The sequence below is a fragment of the Sceloporus undulatus genome, chromosome 5 (assembly GCF_019175285.1).
Source record: "Sceloporus undulatus isolate JIND9_A2432 ecotype Alabama chromosome 5, SceUnd_v1.1, whole genome shotgun sequence".
Lineage (NCBI taxonomy): Eukaryota > Metazoa > Chordata > Lepidosauria > Squamata > Phrynosomatidae > Sceloporus > Sceloporus undulatus.
The window spans coordinates 169,525,811-169,549,941 of NC_056526.1; the positions used below are offsets into that span (position 1 = coordinate 169,525,811).

Sequence of the window (24,131 nt, forward strand, 5' to 3'; positions counted from 1 at the left end):
CATTTGCTCCCTGGGTTGTTTGGAGGGCAATCGAGCAGGCATAAAAAAAAAAGAAAAAGTAATAGTTAAAAATGGTGTTCAATGGCTCTCCTCACACGTCAATCTATGCATGTGGAACAGGGGGGAGGTTGCAGGGGGGTATAATGTGTTTACCGCGTTTGGAGGCCAATGTAGCAATTTGCAATATTTGGACACCCGACAGAGCGCCTAGGCGATCGAAAGCTTAATTTTTACAAAAATTGTCTACACATGCGATCGCCTTACCCTGCTTCCCACTCCACTGGGGGAAAGGCTATGCAAATGGGGGAGGGGGGATGGCACTGGTAATGCAGGAAAGAGAACAAAGTGGGTGACACCTCCCATCCCCAAGTTCCCGAATTGGACACCCATGTCATTTCCATTCATTTGCCCCGGTGCAGTCAAATTAACCCAGGTTTGATCCCCACCCCCGATTTCCTGGAAAAATCAATTACATGGGGATCAGATACACATTCCAATGGGAATGAAATTGGTGTAATGAGGATCGAATGCGCGCTCAAATGGGAACGATGCTCCCATAATCCGAGTCTTGATCTGCTTTATAAACCAGTGGGAATGGGGCCCAGGTTTCCATAGGCTGGAACGATGTCAGTTAAAGTGGTGTCAAACTACATTATTTCTGCAGTGCAGATGAGACCTTGGTCAATTGCCTGCGCCTTGGTTGCCAGGTGTCCCTTATTATAAGGGATGTCCTCTATTTGAGGATTGGAAAGCTTTTCTTTTTATAAAAATCCCCCTTCAAATCCTGTATTTCTGAGGAGTGGGCCCTTCATAAAGACAAAATGTGTGCATCACATATTTTTTGAATGTGGATAATATGGTAATTTTAGAGAAAAACGCATGGCTAAGATACCAAAATCTATACTTTAATTTGTTATTTAGGTGGAACATGTAACAAATTTTTACCTTCCTTTATTGGACCTGTGTGTAAAGGAAATTATGTGTTTATAAAATACCAACAGGAGGCAACCAAAATTATGCAATGCTGCATGAAACAACAATGGAACAAAAATGCATATGAGATTGGGAGAAACTCAGTGAAACTGATACTGAGAAATTTTCACATCCCTCAATTGGAGAAAAGCCTTAAATTACAGTCTGCATTTCAGAAGGAATTGTGGTTTAAGAAACCAGGATATCTTTACCAAAGTGAGGCACACAAGATAAGGAGCAAAGAATGAGTGCATGAGCCCATAACTTATTCCTGGTGCAATAAACCACAGAGACTATAATGTCAGAACCACATAAATCTGACCCAATAGGAAACATTTTCCTATATAATTAACACATGCATATTTGATTTAATGTACAACTTGAGAAAAACCTCAAACTCATCCAAGCTTAAACATTTCTTCTTGAAATAATGGCTAGCACATAAGTACCCATGGAAATTCATGAGAATCCTACCTTCTGGATGACTTGTAATCCACTTTTCTGGTTCTGCCATTCTTTGAATTTCTCCACAGCTTCATCCATAGAAATTATCCCTCTCTTCACCTGCTCCTGCAGTAGTATTAGTTCTTCTTGCCCTGATGGGACACTTGGCTTGATGGTAGTGTATGTGGTCCTGTCATTTCCAGTTCTGTCTGCAAGTAGCAAATATAAATTTTTTGGGAAAGGTGAAATCACAGCCAGAATTGTATTTAGTGTAATAAAAATCCCTGTCAGAAAATGGATAGTTCTGCAGTAATTACTGGATAATCTGGCTTGTATTGCAGCATTGTTTATCCTAGAATGCATTTTGGATTCAAATATGGAAGGTATCAGTCTGAGGAAAGCTGACTTACTTTTAAAATGTAGAGTATGGAATTATACCCAGTAAGTAAGCCCAAACTGTAAATGTTTTAGTGACACAGATGTTGTTTAATCTTGTTTCTCAAATATACCAACCTACAGAACCTTTTGTTGGGCCAGCCCTACCATTAGGTAGAGTGAGGCAGCAATTTCAGGCAAAAAATTTGAAGTGTCATGATACGACAGTAATTTAAACAAGCTTCATTTATATACCGCTTCATACCGCTTAAGCAGTGTCTAAGCAGTTTACAACTGTAAGCTAATTTGCCCCCAACAATCTGGGTACTCATTTTAGCAACCTCAGAAGGATGCAAGCCTGAGTCAAGCTTGAGCCCTTTTGCTGGTCTTGAACTCGCAACCTTGTGGTTTTGAGTGAGTGGCTGCAGTACAGGCATTTAACCACTGCGCCACCATTTATTTCTCCTTTTATGTGTTATATTTGTATTTTTAATGCCATGGATAGGGAGAGGCACCTATGAGAATTTCTGCCTCACATACCAAAATAACATAGCTGACTTTGTATCCTATGTGCCTTGGTTGCTGATGGGCAACTTTTCCAGCTATGCCTCAGGCACTGTAACAACTTGTGTTGGCCTTTGTTAAGTAGCAGTCATATATGCTATGGGAGTTCTGCTTTCCCGCCCCCATAGATCAGTGGGCAGCATGCCACACCTTTCCCTGTGTCTTAGCTTCTGTTTTGCCTGCTTGATCTTGCAAGGCTCAATCTAGATTTCAGCTGGGGTATCAAGAAGCTTTAACTTTCCAGAATGGATTTTGTGCTGTTGTGATTAAGATAATGAGATGAATGCTACCCACACAGAACAGTGAAAAGCCAATATTTAGCTCCAGTGGGGGAGGTGGATATCTTGGTGTACAGAGCATTCAGATTCATGGCCATTTGCCTGATTAATTCAATCTTCATTAAATTTAGTTGTCATTGGTGTTTCCATTATGAGATAGCATTGTACCATTAACTAATTATGAAACTCTAGAAAGGAAGTACTGACACATTACATTAAGGCCAAGCACTTTGGTTCACAAAACAAGGACAGGAAACACAGCATTATCAAGATAGTGTTGCACAGCAACCAAACCCTGTATATATCACACTTTCCCAAAGATAAGCATTGAGTAATGCTGGATTCTCTCTCTTCCTCTCGGTTTAGCACAGACAGCACAGTTGGCAGGGAGACATGGTGCTGTAGACTCTACAGACAAGATGCTGTCTGGCCCCTAGGTGTGAATTACACATCATGGGATAGGTACTTTATTGGTGCAACATGTATCTGTTTTACTTACTTTCAAAAGTTACTTTTAAGGTGCATTTTAGAGACCTTTTGACAGGAACGTTTAATGTTTTATTCCATTACTAAACTCAGTTTTTCCTCTTTACAAGTAAAAAAGTAACAGAGAGTAATAGAAAAACAACAAGCAGTGTAACAAGGAACATATCAAGTTACTTTCCCAAATTATAAAAGGTAATGGCAACAGATGGTTCAAACCCTGTAACAAAAACAAATTACTTTTAAAAGGTAACATTCCAAGGCTTTGATATTGTTCTGCCATCCTATTATCCCTTGAGTCCCATTTTACCTGTCTACTGCACAACTACACAATTGTTCAGGCTGTTGTTGTTCTCTTAGAATAATAGAGACTGCTATGATGGACACAAGAGGCTGTTACTTGCCTTCTTAATATCAATTTCCCCCCTATCCAGTTGTGCTCCAGAAGGGTTTTTTTCTTTTTAAAAGAAGATGGAGAGGACACACCTGCTTCCAACACCAATTAAAGCTGAAGGAATGGCACACATAAGTCAGCGCTCTCCCAGTATCTTAACTGGTTTAAAACTGGTTAGGGCTTCTGGAGGAGTCAATCTCTGGAATTATTTTTTCAGGAAACCAATGGTCTCTTGCTTATTTATCAGATCATTTCCAATAATTATATCTGATTATTCTTAAGTGAACTCACAACAGCAATACCTTCTCCCAACTTTAACATCATTGCTACCATGGGATGTAAGTAGATTAGACTGAGATTGAGACAGAATGACCCAAGGTCACCCAGACTGCATTTGCACTGTAGAAATAATTCAGTATGACGTCACTTTAACTTCCATGGCTCAATGCTATAGAATTCTGGGAATTGTAGTTTGTTGTGGTGCCAGAAGCCTCTGACAGAGAAAGCTAAATGTCTCACATAACTACAGTTCCCAGAATTCCACAGCATTGAGACATGGCAGTTAGAGTGGTATCAAATTGGATTGTTTCTTCAGTGTGGATGCAGCCAGTGAATGGAATGTTAATCTCATCCCAACTTACTACTGTATATCCACTGTCTCACATTGGCTGTCGTGCCCATAAGAAAGTAGTACTTCCTATTTCAGAGGATTAAAGAGATCAACCTTGAATTTGGATTTTGTTCACCCCATCTAAGTTCTTTTTGCTGCTCTGCCTGGAGTGTGGACTAATGGCAACCAGTATGGCAGATGGCATTCTGAATGGGTGTTTTGATTCAGAACGCTAATGGTCCACAAAACATTCCATGAAATTTTCACAAGTATAAAAATTTTATATCTTTATCATCATCTTATGTGGGATGTCAAGTGATGGAGGACAGATACTGTTGGAATATAACACCCATTGGCCCTAGCAAGCATAAATAATATTTTTGGCTCCAAACATCGAAGGCCAAAATTGTTCATCCTAGTGTAAAAGCAAAGTGTGTTGTTATTACTGTATGACTTCAAGTCCTTTCTAACTTATGGCAACCCTAAGGCAAACAAATCATGGGATTTTCATGGCAAGATTTGTTCTGAGAAGGTTGGCATTGCCTTCCCCTGAGGCTGTGAACATGTGATTTGACCAAGGTCACTCAGTGGGTTTTATGGCCAAGCTGGGAATCGAACCCTGGTTTCCAGAGTCATTCTCCAACACTCAGACCACTATGCCATAATGCCCGCACTGCATTATTTCATTTATTTATTTACTGTATTTATGTATACCCCGCTCTTCAACTTAAAATTTGCATTTTTTTGGATTCACAGGGGGGTCCAGAACAGATTCTCGCAAATCGGGAGGGACACCTGTAATTTCCCCCCATAAAGTATTTCCGAAAGTGGCTTAGATGATTATGGTGATTGAATTTATTTATATCCCATTTCCCCCCCAAAACTGTGACTAAAAGCAGCTCACAATTTAAAATAACAATGTATTCAAAAACTTACAAAAATTAACATTAAAATAACATTAAATGCTTTACAGTATTAAAACAATTTAGCCTTAAATAAAAAAGTACAATAAAAAGAAAAAAAGTTATTTATTTGAAACAATACATCATCCTGTAGTACATTCTTTAAAAACTTTCTGTTTCAAAATCTTGTCTGAATAAAAAGGTTTTAGCCTAAGGAGGGAAGCACAACAAGGAGGAGGTCAATCTGGCCTCCCTGGGAAGGGAGGTCCAGAGTCTAAGGGCAGCCACCGAAAAGGCTCTGCCTGGTGTCCACACCAACAATACTTGCGATGCTGGTGGGACTAAGAAAGAGACCACTCCTGATGATCTCAGAGCCTGGGCCCACTCATACAGTGATATACGGTCTGCCAAATAGCCTGGACCTGAGCCAAAGAGGGCTTTATAGGTAATCATCAGCACTTTGAATTGTGCCCAGAAACAAACAGGTGGCCAGAGAAGGTAGTATGGGGGGGGGTAGTATGTAATCTGCCCCAGTTACTAATCTGGCTGTAGCTCTTTGAACCAGCTGAAATTCCTGAATATTCTTCAAAGGCATCCCCAAGTAGTGCATTACAGTAGTCCAAACAGGATGTGATTAAGAAATATGCCATATCCGATATCTTAGGGTTTGGGCACAGTTGATGCATCAGCTTTAAATGTACAAAAGCACTCCTGGCCACTGCAGAAACCTAGGCCTCCAAGTTCAAAGCTGAACACAGGAATACACCCAAACTGTGAACTTATGTCTTCGGAAGTAGTGTAATCAGGGATGTAGCCAGGATTTTGGGGAGGGGGGGGGGGTTCCAGACTAATTGCCACCATTATAATAGGGCTTGGGTGTGGTGGCACGGCAGCACGCACCATTCATTTTATCTAATGGAAGAGGGGGGGTCCGGACCCCAAGAACTCCCCCCCCCGGCTACGTCCCTGGTGAAATCCCATCCAACAAAAGGTGAATCTCTGTTCAATGATCTGCCTTACAACTGACCAAGAACATCTCTGTTTTATCTGGAGTTTGTTTGCCCTCATCAAGTTCTTTACTGATGACAGACACTGGTTTAGGTCCAGGAGGAGCTTCCTAAGAATGGGGTAGAAAGGAGTAGTAGAATTGGGTGTCCACATAAATTCATCAGAATTGCCAGCTGTAACACTGTAGGGGCCAATTTAGCACCTCCTAATTAATGGTTATTAATACAGTGAAACTTTGGCATCCACTGGGGTTTGGTTCCATGATCCCCTGCAGATACCAAGATATGTGGATGCTCAAGCTTCATTATATACAGCGGCATAGTTAAATGGTGTCCCTTATATAAAATAGCAAAATCAAGGTTTGTTTTCTTGAATTTGTATCTTTTTAAAATATATCTAAGCCATGTATATATATATATATATCCCTCCCCCCCTCACCATTCCCTTCTCCTTTTTGTCGTGTCTTTTTAGATTGTAAGCCTGAGGGCAGGGAACCATCTATTATCCCCTCTGTTGTAAGCCGCCCGGATTCCCAGTGATTGGGCGGCATATAAATAAATCCTATTATTATTATTATTATTATTATTATTATTATTATTATTATTGATACTTAAATCAGTGGGCAAAGGGCCAACTGTAACACTGCCTAATTTTCTGTAGGAAATAAAAAGATACTTTCTCCTCTGTCTTGCTCACACTGTTGGCATTCTTATCAGTGGGTCTTCTGTTGTCCTTCAACCCACAATATATCCTGAGTTGATTCCCATTGGAGGATCTGTACTGTTGCAAAGCTGCTTTTATTAATGGTCCCCTTTTCATTTTTTATTGCACCCAGTGGCTACAAGATAACACAGTACAATGGAGCATCTGGCCAACATAGGAAAAATACTTTCATTTCAGTTGGTGATTGATGTTTAGAAATTATTTGGATTTGTACAGCAATAACCTTGGACACTGGTGCTTCAGCAGTGTTAACCTAGATATTTAATCACCCTTAGGAAAATATTATAATACTGTTTGAAGGTTAGAGTAAACACACTCTTAAAAAACAAACCAATTGTGAACTAGAAATTTTTTGTCACTGATTAAATGGGTATGAACACAGCAATTTCCTAACATGGACCCCAAATTGTGCATGAACAGCCACTGCAGTGTTCTATTGCTCAACAGTTTCTCAACATGAAGAGGACTGAAGCTTTGATCATAAATGGTTGCAAGTGCCCTAGTAAATAAAATGATGTTATCAAGCATTAGCCACATCCACTTAAAGGTTTTCAAGAGGTTTCTGATTTAAGACTTGGGAGCTGAATTTTGTTGTGACTAAAGTAATATAGCACTGTTGAAGACCAGGGTGCATCTGCACTGCAGAAATAATCCAATTTTATCATCATTTTAACTTCTGTGGTTCAATGCTATGGAATTCTGGAAATTGTAGTTTTGGGAGACATTTTGCCTACTTTGTACGGTATCACACTAGGGTTTTTTGCAACTCCAATCCAAAGCCACTGCGGGTCCAACCATGCAAACTGACATTATAACGTGATTGATTGTCACATATAATTGCTTTTTATGGGGGGTCGTTCTGAGCCGGATCCAAAGTCAATCCAAAGTGACCCCTGATTTTTGTGAATTCGGTAACAAGTGAACTCACAAAAATGGTTTCCCAGCTCACTTTGATTTCAATCCGAATTGGTCTGGTGTGGAATGCAACTTTGCTTCTATTCTGGTACAACCCCACAAACCTCCAAGATGGCAAATTTCCCATGATTCTGCACTGCAATTTTGCCCCATTTGCTTCCAGTACTTCTTCAAGAATGAAGGACACATTTGGATGTTGTGTGAGGGATGGGGGGACTGACAGGGAGGACACGTTGGAGGAAACAGGGGAGGCATGGAGGCAAGGGTGATACTGAAGACACAGGAGACGTTCAGAGGAATTGAGGGAGGTATGTAGGGAAGGGTGTGACACTGAGGACACAGGAGACATTTGGAGGAATCCAGGGAGGCATGTAGGGAAGGGTGACACTGAGGACACGGGAGACATTCGGAGGAATCCAGGGAGGCATGTAGGAAAGGGTGACACTGAAGACACATTTGGATGTGGCTGTATGTATACTCAAGAGCACACATGGCGGGAGTTGCAGGCATTGCTAAATTTTTGAAATAGAGTAAATAGAGTAAAAAATAGAATAAAATAGAAGGGAAGAAGAAATGGGGAGCTAGCATTCATGTGGGGCTAGCATTCACATGAAACTGGAACCAGGAAGTGGCCGCCTTCATCACCCCGGAAGTGCAAAGGTTCACGATGCGTTTAGAGCATGTGCATGGGTGCCAATTCAAATCGCTGAATCGGCATGATATGTGCCTGTGTGATAATTTAATGTGCACTCGCTCCGCTTTGTCTCAGGAATGACAACAATTTCATTCTTCACATGTGATAATTAATCACGTGAATTGCTTTGGATTTGAATTGACTCTGCTTCTCCTTCCCTTCGGAATGGCTTTGGATTGGAGTTCCAATTTCACGTGTGATAAACTCTACTGTCAGAGAGCTCTGGTGACACAACAATTCCATAGGAATGGGCCATGGTGATTAAACTTGTGTCAAACTGGATTATTTCTGCAGTGTCACATCAGACTGAAAATAGTAAACTGAAATGAACATTTTGAAAATAAATATTCTTACCCTGAAAACAAACACAGCAGAGCAGGAAAAAGAGTTCTAGCCTAGTTTTCCTCCCAGTATATGAACTTTCCAGGTGTGTATGTTAGGGACGTAATTTTCAGTACTATCATTATCAAAGTGTAATTGAGTAAATGAGTAATTCTCAATGAGCAATTTGAGCAATTTTGTTCCTCTTGTGTGAAAGTCTTCAAAAACTATGCATGCTGCACTAAAATTATGACCCCCCCTTTTTTTTGCCTAGGAAATGGAGTGCAATGTGCAGATGTAGGGACCCTTGTGTTTTCCTCTTGCAACGTCTTGTTATAATGCCACTTGTTGGTGGGAGAGGCCTGGGTGGGTCATTCTTCAGCAGCCCTCTTGCCAGCATGACAGAACACTGTTTTTTGGTATGGCTGTCTAGTTTTAAGGTGGATTTTAGGGGCTGGATCAAAAGCCAGAACATAGCCATGGCATTGTATCTCCATGTCTGATCCTGGCCAATATTTCTATGCAAAAATATTATTTTTGTCTAGGAAATGCTGTTTCCTACATTGCTGTTTCATTTGCAAGAAAATGTGCAAATTCCTGAACTGTGAAGATTTGTGTCAATCCAGGATTCTTTTCACTAGGGTTTCCTTACACTCAAGAAACCCCCTTTCAACCATTTTTGGCAATATTTTAAAATATTCTTTCCATCCCTAGTATGTGGCACATGTCAAATATATATTAGCTTTTTTAAAATAAGGTTTCTGATATCAACAACATCCCCCCCTAACGTGCTTGGAACTGAGACCCATTGACTCTCCTTCCTGGACACTAGGTTGGTGGAAGGCTGATGCAGATGCACTTCCAAAGAACTATGTTGAGGACAACCACCAGCAAATGATATTTTTGCAGCTAACTATACTGTTGATAGCATTATGAATTACACGTAAGAAGGGATAATTGCAAAAATGAGTCATTCTACTGGCATTAAACAGTCTCTGAGTTCCTTTAATAGAATGATCAAGTCCCATACCTGTTTTTCCAGCAGCACAGAGTGACTTCTCATCACCATGAGTTCTGTTCGCCTTTTGCTGAAAAACTGCAGTGAAAAGCAAATTAGGAAACAAATCATAGCAACACAATAACAAGAAAGATGGCTGACTTTCAGAACTCTGCAAGAGCATCTGAAGCCCTTGAAAACAGAATGAAAGAAGAAAGCTTTTTCACAGGCATTATTTTGGAAAGCATAACTTTCTAGGACTATCCTTTGCATTATCTGGACAGCTGCATCAAAATTAATTCATTTCTGAATTTTTTGGTTGGCTAGTAGACCCAGCCAACAATATGGAAGGCAAACTGAGGAAACTGGGTGAACTAAATCCTTTCATACTGGAACTATGGCCCTTGATATATAAATACTAGTTTCCTGTTTTCCCCCCCTGAAGCACTGAGTAATAGAGAATCAGAAGGTGATATGTTACACACTGACTATTGAAGGCGCTGTTTTGACACCTACCATGGTACCTTCCAAATATCCTGACATATCTGGAGCCCCCTCACAATACTCAATTATAGCACTATGACTCCACTTTAACTGTCATGACAACAGGTTATGGGACCCTGGGATTTGGTGAGGCAGTAGAGCTCTCTGGCTGAGAATTTGAAATAGCCCTTCCTAAATAGCAAATGTGAGAGATCAAGCATGGAGTTTTAGTTTTAGTTTTGGGCAAGGTATTTGGAAGACCAGGGTTTGAATATCTGCTCATCCATGGAAACCTACTGGGTGGCCTTGGGCAAGTCACAATCTCACATATTTACAGGGAAGCAATGGCAAATCTGCTCTAAATAAATATTGCTGAGAAAACCCTATTGGTGGGGTTGCCATAAATTGTACTTGATCTGAAGGCACACACCAACAACAAATTGCAGTTCTCAGGATTCCATAAGATGGAACCATGGCAGTTAAAACAGAATCATAGTGCTATAATTGTGTAGTGTGAAAGTGCCCCATGATTCTTCTGTGTGGTGCGATAGAAGAATAATGCCTGGAACCCTGAAGAGCTGCAGAATTGGCAGTACTGGGTCAAATGAACCAATGGTCTGGCTCAGTATAAGGCAGCTTCCTTTGTTCCTGTTTATAGGTTTCTTGTGAACTATAGTCACAAGACCTTTGCTATAGTGGTAGAATCTTTTTAGCCAACACTAGAGTACGGAGGCAAATTCTATCCTGTCTAACAGATGTAAGTTATGGTAGGATTATTATGTTCATCACTAAGGGCAGGAGAGTTTGAGAGTCATGGTCTCTGAAAAACCCTTAGAAAAGGAATTCAGGTAGGTCCAAGGTAATGTACCTGATTAGAAAACATTTTAATTGATAGGCCTGGGGATTTCTGCTGTGTTTTTCCAATGCTGAAGCAATTAAAAAAAAAAAGAATTTCTTTTCCAGCTGTTCAAAGTCAAATTACTAGAACCACTTTGCATTCAGCATCTTGCTGGAAATTATTTCATCTGGCAACAAATACACTGAGTGGGCGAGGTGAGAGAAAATAAATTACCCGCTTTTTGGACTGAACTAGGAAGACACGTAACTACATTGCAATATGGCAGATGCACAAACACCTCAGAATTTTAGGGGAAATAGTGGAGAAACATTCTTCAGTTTGTGTAACAGTGAACACTCCCCTTAAAATCTATAGACTAAAGTACAATGGTGCAATGCAATATGTGAATCTGATTACTACTACTAAAGCTGTTCTAGCAAGTTAGTTTGAAATACATTTATATATATGATTGGAAATAGTGTTAATTGGCCCTAATAAGAGCTAAATCACAGACACTGGACTCAGTCCTTCAAACATTTTGACGTTGCCTCTCAAATTTCTCCTAACTCACATGTTTTCCCCCTGGTTTTGGTCATCAAGTGTATTCCTACTAAGGTGGCATATCTAGAGCACAATGTTGTTTGCAATGGGTTTGTGGGGGGAGAGATAGGGCAGATTGATAAATTCTTTGTAGTTATCCTTTTCTGGGAGCAGTAGTGGCTTCCTTTTCAGTGGGATGGTGAACTGAATCTAGGTTTTAGTTTGAATTTCAAAGTGGGCTGAAGCTTCACCGGCAACTAGGTTCAACCCCCTGGATAGCTCCTTTAAAGTTCTGAAAAAATCCCAGAGTGGATTTACTGCTGAACAGACACAGAATCTGCCAACTACCACTACTTGGATGTTACCACTTCCAAAAGTATAACGATTCTTTCTATATTGGCACATTACCAATATTCCTCTGTTTCTATAGTGTTGTATCTCTTTTGGATTTCATCCCCCCCCCCTCCCTTTTCTACATGTAAGAAGAGCTACTGTTTCTATTCTTGTTGATTCTTTTGTATTGATTCCTTTGTTTTTCTTTATAGTAATATTTGCATTGATTAAACTAGGGGCCACTTGAGGTATGGCAAGTTGGCTTCCATACATATGCCCCTTGTTAGATGAGGAAATTCATATTCTCATAAAGAGGCTTCCCTTCCCAATTTAGTAGCCATGCTCATAGAGGGTGCTCCCACACTGCAGAATTTATGTAGTTAGACATAGCAGATTATTGCATGGCCATTTTTGCCTGTCCAGTGCACGACTCAGGCAAAAATGGCAATGCAATAATCTCCATAGCTTTAACTGTCATGGCTCCATCATTTTGGGATGTGTAATCTGTTGTGGCACTAGAGTTCTCTGAAAGACAATTTCTCACAAAATTACAAATCCTAGGATGGATGGAGCCATGACAGTTAAAGCAGCATCAAATAACATTAATTCTGCAGTGTTGATGCCTTTTTATGCCTTTCAAAAGGGAAAGGGGTGCAGGTAGGTGGATTTAGTTCTTCCTGTTCAGATTCTGAAATAAATTTGTGCTACTTATGAAGAGACACACAGAGACACACACACTGAAAGGCATAGCCTACAGCATTATTTAGAACCTGGATCTCAGGAGGATACTATATACCTGAAGCTGTTTTTATTAAAATTTCATAAAATTATTGAAAACAGGCGCCTGGCAGTATGTTCAGTAGTTATGAGGGTATAATCTGGATTTATGAACTCATAACTGCTTCTGAGGAGTCATGTTTATAGTTATTAATGACTGAACTTGACACCCTCCTCTGCCCAAACACCACATTTTCAAGCTGGCTAGAGGTACAGCAGATTGGGGTGCAGTACTCTCTGGGTTGCAGGGTGGACTGAGGCTAGAAGTTGCAACAGGATCCTGTGGGGTAGGGGGCTTTCGAAGTCTCAATTCTTGACATGCCTTACAATCAGGAGAAACTATGCAGATGTCATTATGCAGTGCTCCAAATTAGAGCACTCCAGAAGGCCTTAAGGTGGAGTGTGCCAGGCTGAATAGATAGACTTTTTGAGTGGGAAAGTGGCACTCGTAAGCTGCATCTGCACTGCAAAGTTAATACAGTTTGAGACCACTAGGGATGCGGTGGCTCAAGTGGTTAAGACACTGACTCTATTTATTGCAAGATTGGCAGGTTGGCAGTTCGAGGTCTGAGTGCTGCATGATGGGATGAGCTCCCATCACTAGTTCCAGCTTCTACCAACCTAGCAGTTTGAAAGCATGCAAATGCAAGTAGATAAATAGGTACCATTTCAGTGGGAAGGTAACAGCTTTTGGTGCAGTCATGCTGGCCAGCTGACCACCAGATCAGTCTTCGGATGACAACGCTGGCTCTTCAGCTTAGAAACAGAGATAAGCACCACCCTCTACAGTTGGTTACGACTAGACATTCATATCAAGGGACTTCCTTTACCTTTTACCTTTTTGATACCACTTTAACTGCCCTGACTCAATGTTATGGAATTCTGGGATCTGTAGTTTTGTGAGACATTTAGCCTTCTCTGTCAGAGAGGTCTGGTGCTCACAACAAACTACAAACCCCAGGATTCCATAGCATTGAGCCATGGCAAAGTACTGTCAAACTGCATTATTTCTCCAGTGAAGATGCAGCCATAGTTATGTCTGATGATGCTGGATCTTGGCCAGATGTAATAACATCTGCCCCATCCCGGATTCGCCCCTTTTCACTTGCTGCCCCTCACTCCTGGAACCTTCTTCCTCCACAAGCAAGAGCCATCACTTCTTTAACCAGCTTCAAAACGGAGCTGAAAACCATCCTATTCAGAGAAGCCTTCCCAGGCATCGCATAATTGTCGCTTACTATCTGATGTTCTGTTGTTGGCTGTTTATCGATCCATTTCCTGTATTCCTATGTACTGTATATGTATTATCCTACTTGTGATTATGTATTTTCCCTGGATAATGATTAACCATCCAATATGAAGCCTTGCCCTCCCTCCAGTCCATCTGCCTTGGTCCAGGCCTCGGAGGTTGAGAGGAACTGCTGGACCTCTTACCCTTTCTCGTCACCACTCCCTTCTCCTTCTGTATCATGTCTTTTTTAGATTGTAAGCCTGAGGGCAGGGAACCGTCTAACTAAAAAGATTGCATGTACAGCGCTGTGTAAATTTACAGCGCTTCATAAATAAAGGTTAATAATAATAATAATAATAAGACAGTGATATCTGTTGTAATGGTAGACATAAACAGCATCCAGTGTCATTTATAGAATTTCCAGTGTCTAAAAATGGAATTAAGAGCATGGTGCTGGAGGGAAGAGTGCCATTATAGAGGGTGCTGCCCCATTGCAGAATTAATGTAGTTAAACATAGGAGACTATATTATTGTTAAGGTGTCAGGTTTGTTTGTTTGTTTATTTATTTATGGTAATTATAACCCGCCCTTCAGCCCTAAAGGCTATCAAGATACATTAAGGTTTGTAAAGGTTTTCTCCTTTCTCCTGCATAGTTGGGTCCTGCATGGTTGGGTCATAAAGTTTCTTTACTAGAAATGTAGCCATGTTGGAAATGGCAAGGCTCTGTTCCTCAACATTAAAATGATTAGTGATAACTTGTTTCCATTTTTTTAAATTTTATTTATTGATTTATTTTACCATGGTTGCTGGTTTATGGTTCCTGAATCTTATGCAGTGTGGTATTTTCCTCACATATTGTATGTTGCAGCCACGGTGCTGGCATTCAATCATACATGTTTGCTTTTAATAAATTCAACAAAAGAAAAGAATATTAAATAAATCACCAGATTAAAACAGCAGAAAAGGGTGAAACAGTTCAAACTATGCACATTTATGACAGTGGTGGCTTTAGGGTATTTAGGCCCTCAAATTTGATATGTATACGTGTGTGTGTGTGTATATATATATATATATATATATATTTGGGATGGCAAGGAATTCCTTTCAAATACAAACAGGCATCAATTGGTTTACAAAACGGAGTTGCTATTCAGTACTGAAGTTATGGATTCATAACCTACAACTGTAGAACTGTAACTGATCTTTGTACAGTAAAACTATATAGCTGTACTGCAAACTTATATAAATGCCACCCCAGCCCATCTTAAGGGCCAACAACCAGATCAAGTGAAGGAGGTCTGTTCAGCTCCCAATTGGGGTGCAAGGAGGACGACATTATCACCCGTCCTGCCAGCAAGTGAGGCTGCAACACCCAGAAGCATGACACCTGTGACATGTCGCATATTCTTGTCACAGCCTCACTCACTGGTGGGATGAGGGGTGGAAATGCCATCATCCTTGTGTCCCAAATGGAAGCTGAATGGACCTACTTCACCTGATCTGGCTCCTGGCTCCTGGTGGTGGTGGGATTGTATTGTGCCGGGAATGTTATTTATTTATGCAGACATAACTACTGTATGTAGCTGATGTAGGATATTGGTGCAGATCTGTAACAATTTGGTTTTCTCGTGAACCCATTTTGATGCTCAGCACTTTTCTATATGAAACACCTGCTTTCCTTATGAGAGATGACCATCTATTGATATTGTACAGAAAGTGTTAATAAGTACCTTAGGAGTGATGCCTAAAAAATTAACATTTTATGAGATGATTTTGGATAAAACAGTGAAGCAAAATAGGTGTTTGGTAAATTTAGTACATTCCAACAGGCAACTTTAAAAAGTGTACAAACACATGCACACACACACTCTGATCTTATTTTTTCCTCAGCTTTAACTGCCTAATGTAGCATGCTGAGGTGGCAAGAAGCTGATTTGCTTCATTGGAAGTACCACCTGTTATGACAAAAGCCCTCAGATATCATTGATGACATGATACAAGTCTTGTTGACTCAAAGAAAATACTCCATACGCATGAACATTAGTGGAAATTGTGCTTTGAATGAGAATATGCTCGTTATCAGACCATCAAAATAAAAGTACAGTTCTAGCAAGACCTTAGGCTAGTTAGCTTACGGTTAAGATATGTAGCCATAAAAGAATTACATCCTAATGGGGAGGGAGAAAAACAACCCTGGGTGTCAAAACAAGGATGGAGTAAGTTGTTCAAACAATTATTCTTACCTTTTGCTTATATGATGGGCTCCTTGCTTAGAATGTGGGACAGCTGTCTAAGGCAGCAGATTTTAGATGTCATGAATGGGAGCAAGTTATTAACAATTTTTTATCATTCTGTTTTGGGTTTTTTTAAATCATCAGAAATGGAGGAGAAGTACTCCTGGGATTTTCTGCTCTTGTATCAGAACAGTGTAGTTGGTTCTGAGTACTATTATGTGTCTTGATTTAGGTGGGTGGAAAACACTATTTGGTCTTTTACCATAGGCCAGAAAATGTCTTAGCCTACCTCTGGCTATTTATTACATCAGTACAGAAATGTTAGCAGCCCAGCCCCACCTGATACAAAGCCATTCTTGTATTCCTCTTTTATTCCTGTCATCTTTTGCCTCAACTCTCTCTTTCACTCCTACCTCTACCTAGGTTTTATTTTTCACAGGACACAGAATAGTTTTATACAAATCATGAAAAATATTTGCACAAGAAATAGTATATTTTGTAGAAGAAAAGCCTTTTTTTTTATGAAAAAAAGCATCATGGTTCCCTCCCAATAATTTTGTTAATAAAAGGGCTGCAGTGCTAATAATAATTGAAAACTGTACAGAAAACCTTGTATTTGTGCAAAAGAGGAGGAAATAACTGAAATTATCCATTATTTCATGGAAGATTTATTTATTTATTTATTTATTTTCATTTCATTTTATTTAATAGTTCACCTTTCTCCCGCCTGACAAGGTACAAAGAGGCTTACAAAAAACTGAAACAAAGCTTAGCTAAAAGTATATTTATGAAAGAATCCCTCTCTGCCAATTAAACAGAGAATTCTATTTAAAATTGCATAGTTAAAATATATTTAAAATATACTTACAATATAATTAAAATATAAAAAGCCCATAGCACACCACATTCAAAACACCTTTTTGCTCCACGGCCAGATTGATGACATTGTCCACTGAGATCTAGGGGGATCTCAGTAGACAATGTCATTGATTTGAATCTGGCTATGAGAGTCCTGGTGTAGCAAAGCTCTGTCTATGGCACTTGTATGGGCAGTATAGCAAAAGCAAATGGGGAGAGGTTTGTCAACCTATTCTTCCTTGCTGATTTCCCAATAAAAACCACACCTCCCCAGCAGCTATTGTCCATGGAGATGAAAAGAGATTGACATATATACTGGGCTTCCTCCCCATCTTATTTCATTAGATAACAGTAGCTCAGAGATGAAGTGGTAATGTAATTTGCATGGTGGAATCAGCACAGTAGTGGAGAAAGTGTTAGCCTTTCCCCTTGGATGTGTTTGAACAGGTTACTGCTTTTTGACTACTTTTTCCAGAATCTTCCATCTTGATTCTGGGAGCTAAAGTCCAAAAAATGTAACTTGGCACCAGGATAATCAGATGTAGTGGCACTCCCACTCCTTTAAGAGCAGCCTATAGCTTTTCGTGATCTATGCAGTCAAGGGCTTTGCTTTGTGGGCTTCCTTTTGAATAAACATACTGATTTCTTTTCAAGTAATGGGACAGGGTCATACAGAAGCCTGCCCATTGGAAAGTGGGCTGAATTGAACAAAAATACAAAAACACTAACCAAAGTTGGCAGGCTTTCTTACTTGTAATCTTAGCCAGGGATGTCAAGGAGCCATGAAACACAGAGAATGAAGTTTCCTTCTCAGACCTGAAGCAGTTCTCAAAGGTCAGAGCTGAGTTACATGACAGATCACAGTAAACAAAAATGGCATCTATCTGTGGTTAAACTGCACAAACTTCACTTTCCAGAATAAAGAGGTAGAAGAGAAGGGGAATGGAAAAAAGAGAAATGAAATGTGGCAGCACATTTAAGAGTAACTGTCTTTTTTATTTTAGCATGAGCTTTTGTGGATAAAAACCTACTTCTTGAGATGCATTACCAAAGGTTTCAGATATAAAGCACACCTATACAGTTGCAGGAATGGGATAGAATGTAATAGGACCCAGAAGGATGCAAATCATTTCCCTTGCCCTATCTTTTCAAAGTCAATTTAACATTATTTTTGTCAGTCTGCAACTGGCAGTATATTGAAATAACCTAATGAAGAATTTTTTAAAACACAAAAAAACCCCTCAAGGAACAGGAAGCGAGCATCCTGAGAGTGCACACCATCAGGATGCAAAGCAGTTTGGCACTGCAGCATGGCTTCACTTTGATGAGATATCCTCATATTGGAGAATATATCTGGCTTTAAATTGTATGATGACTAGGCAAGGTTGGGGAGTTGGTGGGCAGGAGATTCACTGCTATTTACTGGAGGGGGACAGACAGCATTATTTTGCAATGTACTGTATTCTCCCGCTAAATGTAAATCTATTTCTGAAAAGAACTCTGTGTGGGTGGATGGAGGAGGGAGGGGAAGAGATAGAGAAAGAGCAAAAGAGAGAACACCTACTCCATTTTATGAACTGAGACATTCAGTCCTCCACTCTTTATTTTATTTTGTAAGATAATTCTGCATAAATGGTAGCCAAGAGATCATCACCCTGCTTCCAGATTCACTGTTGTCTCTTCACTAAATGAGACTACATTTACACTACAGATTGCTTATAGATGTTTATCTTGCAAATAAGCCTTTTACCAAGTAGTTCTTTAAGTGAACTGGAAATCTCCAATAGATGATTCTTAACATTCTCTCTATAGTGCTTGTGGGATATTCTGACACTTGGTGGGCTATTTTCCCACAGCGAGAAGCATGATTCAGCTGGCTCATTTTCTCTTTACTGCTGTGATTTCTCAGTTCATGTTTATATATGAGTGGGATTGCTATTGGAGTCCCTATATGCCCAGATTATTTCTACTGCTTGTGTCCCCAAATGCTCACATTACTTCTACTTTGATTTGTTGATGGTCCTTGCTGGGGATGGAAATTTAGTGGAATGTGTGGGTGGCCTATATAGGATCCAGACCCCCCCCCCCCACCTAGTTGGGCTACTTTTTTGTAGGTTTTAATTGACTAAAAACAACTTGCCCCAATAATGTGTGAATATTTCAAGCTGCCTTGCAACTGACCTAGACCATTTGTTCATCTAGGACAGTATTAGCTATGCTGACTTCTCAGTCCTGCTACCTAAGATTCTCTAACTGGAGGTGCATAAGGTACCAGGGGATTGGGCAGGAGGGCATTATTGCACTGACAACTTGGTAGTGGGTTTCCAATAGGTACCAGTTGTCCACTGTGGTAACAAAATATTGGGTTAAATTGACCTTTGGGCTAATCTAGCATGACTCTGTGCATGTTGTTATATACCAGGGGCAGCAAGGCGTAAAGGTGTATAATAACATGTATGAAGGCACACAACAACAACATAATTTGAACTATAAAGAACAATCCAAGGTTTTGCACTCTACTCCCCCAAATGGAATCAACAGCTTGGATAGCTCCTTTAAATTCAGATTAAAACTAAGAATGGATTTATCATTCCACCAACAAGGAAACTGACATGGAGCCCACCAGCTATCACTGTGAGTAATGCAATGGATTGTTTTTTAAAGCACTGAAACAAATATCAATAATACATTACCTGCAGAACCCTGCTCAAATTGTAGTCAAAAAGTGATTTCCAAGCTCTGTCATTTGCATTTTCTGTGAGAAAATAGCATGTACCACCAAGCTTTCCCTGAAGAGGTCTACATATTTCCCTGCAAAATGTTTTGGGGGTTATTCATACTGGACAATTATTATGCTACTATTCCAGTCTAATTGGAATAGAATGGCTCCATCCTATGGAATCCCAGGGAGTGGAATTTGGTGAGCCATTGGAGCATTTGGAATGGGCATATTAAATGGCCCTCTGCAAATGGTCAGCCCTAGGATTCCATAGGCCAGAATCATGCCAATTAAAGTGGAATAAAACTGCTATAACTGTGTAATGTAAACAGGCTCCTGGTATGCTTGTTTCAACCTTCTATGTAGCTGTTAACTGCATATAGTTCTGTCATGAAACAGAATTTAAAGGAGCTATCTGAGGTGCTGAATCATATTCCCTAAACAGGTTCAGCACTTTGTATAAATCTTTTAATGTTTGGACTAAAACTTAGCACAGAATTACCACTCCAGTGACATGGAAAAATGAAGGTAAATAGGCATTACCTTGTGCTATGTAGGGAGTGTTCTCCTGTTTCACTGGGACACATGAAGGACGAGGTGCAGGTGCTGGTGGCCGGTTCATAATGAAAGATCTGCTTCCTTTACTGCGCTCTTTGATTGCATTAGCAAGAATCATATCATATACACCATCATCCAACAGAGCAGAACTGTATGGATCTTCCTCTTCTTCTTTCTGAAATCTGTCTTCCCGTTTCCAGTCTCCCTGTCCTTCTGTGGTAACCTTTCTGTCTTCAACTGTTTCCCACACTGCAACAAACATACGGTTAACCAGTGTGGATGGGCAGAGGTCTACTAGTACACTACACACCTTTGTAAAAGATCTCTGCAGAATGCCTAGGGAGAGACCTGTCTGCCTCATTCCAGATTTGACAGCTGAAATATCCCAGTGGTCTTTATAAACAATGCAAATTCATTGGGATGAAGGGTTTTGAATACTTGAAAAAAAATGTATCTTCCCAAATGTCCCAACTCTTTCAAAAAAGCCATTTTCAATGCTTCACATTGTTTTTTTTTAAATCTGAGTTTTAAAAACTTGAAAGCCCCCCCCCCAAGAATTGAAAACATGTGGATATGTGGTGTGGCTCCCCCATCACCTAGAACCTAACCCTTCCTCTTTTTTAAGGATGAAAGCCAGCTGAAAATGGCAATGAAAGTGATATGATACCACTTCTGGTATGCTGCACTGCACCAGTGTGGTCTGAAACGTGGCCGCAAAGATGAAAGTGACCTCAGACCCTGTTGTGCATTTGCCCATCTTTGACCTAAGACTAGAAGCAAGTCTTAAGTGCTAGAAGTACCAAAGCTCTAGAAAGCTCCAACGCTAAAACTTCAAAGTTATCTAAAGCCCTGTTGAGATTACAGTTAAAGTGACACTGAAGCATGATTTGTGTGGTTTTCCTTTTTCTGTGGCTGCGTTTCTTTAAAAAAATGTTTTTATAAATTACTTCCTGTTGAATCAAGCTAAAGCTCCAGACCTAATTAGATCAGAAACTAGTTTGAGGGAAAGTCTGGAGGTCCTTAATCTGCAGCCCCTCCCAGCAGTCCCCCTGTCATATTACCTCCTTCTTCCCAGTTGACTTTAGAGTTCTAACACTGAAGACATCTCACCATGGATGCTTCTAGAATGGCTGGAATAGAAGCTCCAAAGTCAGATCTCCCCAAGGGTGAACCTTTCTCTCCACTTTTGCAAAGAGAGATCTTCTCTAACTTATCCTAGGTCTCTTAGGAAGATCATTGCAAATAGTAATGAGTTTTATAGAAATATGTATGATAGAACTCAGTACCAATATGCAGGGGGGGGGTTGCTGGGAGGGACTGCAGATTAAGGACATCCAGACCTGCCCTCAAACTGTTTCTATGTGGCAATGCTATGGCATTCATATGGAGATTATTGGGTATGTACTGGCTGTTTGTTGCCCTGTGTATATTTTCTGTTTAAGAGAAACCACTATCCCAACAATCTTTTGAGGATGCCAGGTGTTGACACTAGTGCTTGCCATTTCATTGGCTTTAGTTATGCAAATATTCTTCATTCAAATTTTGCCAAAATCACTTCTCAGTTTAAATGACCACTCCCTCATTAAAAAAAAAATCTTTTGTAAAAGCTTTGTGAAAAGACCTATCTATAAAATGTCAACAGTTAGGCTGTCTGATAATATTAGCATTCTCTGTATTTTACATGTCAGTTTTTTTTAAGCATCTGAGTGTTCTGACAGGACTAGGAATAGATGTATCTTACTGAGAAGTGAAATCTTGTTTTGCTGAATACGCTTTTGTCTTGAGTGCAAATTTTTTGCTTACTCTCATGGCAGGTCTTTACTTGCTCCAGCTTTCCCAAAAGAAACCTGGAAGGCATGGATTGGCAAATACGCTGACAGAGATGACATTCAACTTCCACAAAATAACAGTCCTGAAGGGGCCCATTCACTCAACACAATTATGGCACTATAATTCGCTTTAATGGTCATGGCAACATTGTTTGGGATCCTGTGGTTTGTTGGAAGTCCCAAAGTATGTTGCCATTGCAGGTAAAGTGAAATAATGAGCAAGATTCTGCATGGGACAGATAGTTATGATATCATTTGTGGTGAACCATGATAGAATGAGCATAAAGATTGATCCCAATGGGTTTCTGTTGCAATTCTTTGTCACACTGCAACTTGGTGGTTGGAGGGTGCTGGAGGCATCATCCTTCAGTACCCTACTCCACAACTTCTTTGCTTGGTATGTCTGCCTGGATTCAGGTGGGTTTTAGGAGCATTTGTGGCTGTGACAATGGTGCCACCATTGCAAATGTGAATATGAAACATAGTCTAGTTTATGACAGCCATAACCTATAATCATGTAATGTAAAAGGGCCCAGAGTTCTGTGTGAATTGCCAGTGCCTATTAAATAGGGATGGGCTAATGCTTATTTGGCTTCTTCCACTTTTTTAAAAATTACATTCTTCCTGTCCTTTTCATGAAGAAATACACTTATTTTGGCTAGGTTTTATTTAAAAAATGAACACAAGGAAATTATTATGCACCTGCACTGGTCAAATTCAACTGGAGCAGCCATTTCCAGTAGCAAGAGGGCATGACTGTATTGGTCTGCTAGAGCTAGTGAAGATAAGTAGCTGATCAGGTAAAACTGGCAACCCTCATTAAGCACCACAAACACGGCAGCATCTGCAGGGATACAAAGCCCTGGATCTGAATGGACAGATCTGTCAGTTTCACTTTCTCTCATAATTGGGTCATTTAAATGTCAAGTTCTCTCCACCCCATTTAGGAAGAAATTTCCAGAGGTCAGTAAGTTATTTAAAAAATGCACTGAATGAAATCCTCACTTGCCTCACTGATTTACCAAAGGGTTGAAAGCAGTGATTCCAAATGTCCTCCAAATGTTATGGATTTTTACTCCCAGATGCCAGGCTGGCTGGGGATTCTGGGAGTTGAAATCCAAAACATCTGAAGGATCAAAGTCTTGGAATCAATAGCAATAACAATAGCATTTACATTTCTAAACCTCTTCATAGTGAACTCAGCACTCTCTAAGAGGTTTACAGTCTGTAACCCAATTCCCCCAACAAGCTGGGTACTCATTTTAGCAAGGATGGAAGGCTTCCTGGAGCCCTCTTGGATTAAACTCACAATGATTTGGCTGCAGTACCAGTATTTAATTACTACACCACCAGGGCTCCTTATCACTAGTTTAAAGCAAGACTGGGTGACAGCTGTGCAGTCTTCCCTTAGCAGTTTTTGAGGTCACTGCTTCTCCTGGCCTCAAGCCAATCTTGAGCCATGGTGACCCTGTGGATGAGGGTCCTATCTTCTTTCTTAACTGTTCAGCTCTCATCTGTACTGGTATGTACTCCTCTACGGCTGCTTAATTTGCTGTGGCAATACCTTCTCCCAACCTCCCTTTAAAGCAAGATTTGGGAGGCACATGTACCATGTTTTTGACCCCATCTGCACTTCCAGAAACCACCTGGAAGCATAATTTGGCTTAAAGAGAAAGTGAGAGGGTATTTTTTAAAAAATTGTTGTTGATACTACCACATCGGCAGATTTGGTAGCATGGATGCAGGATATTTGGGGGGGGGGAGGAGGGGAAATATGGCCCTCCTGCTCCTATGTTTTGTTCACCCCTTATTAAAACAACACATTGGGCAAGATCCTAGATGGTACTTGCACAGCATAAAGCTCTGCCAGTTGCAACAGAGAGCCATCTCCCCATGCTGTATCCTTAACTTACTGTTCTGGCCATTTTGTCACTAGAGGAGAATGGGGGAATAGACACACAGTGGCTCACTGTACTTCTGCAGCTGTCTGGATCATAACACCTCTGTCTACACTGACCATAAGAAAGCACACAGAGGCATAATTTGACAT

General features: G+C 40.3%; 1 protein-coding gene across 1 annotated transcript in view; it reads right to left on the reverse strand.

The window, feature by feature from the left end:
- The window catches only part of BANK1 (B cell scaffold protein with ankyrin repeats 1), a 265,494-nt gene that overhangs the window by 7,835 nt on the left and 233,528 nt on the right, over positions 1-24,131 (reverse strand). Inside the window, exons 10-12 of the mRNA XM_042469701.1 lie at positions 20,238-20,501; positions 9,714-9,779; positions 1,447-1,625 (exon numbers count right to left, since the gene is read on the reverse strand). Coding sequence (XP_042325635.1) covers positions 1,447-1,625; positions 9,714-9,779; positions 20,238-20,501 — 509 coding nt within the window. The remainder of the gene's footprint in view (positions 1-1,446; positions 1,626-9,713; positions 9,780-20,237; positions 20,502-24,131) is intronic.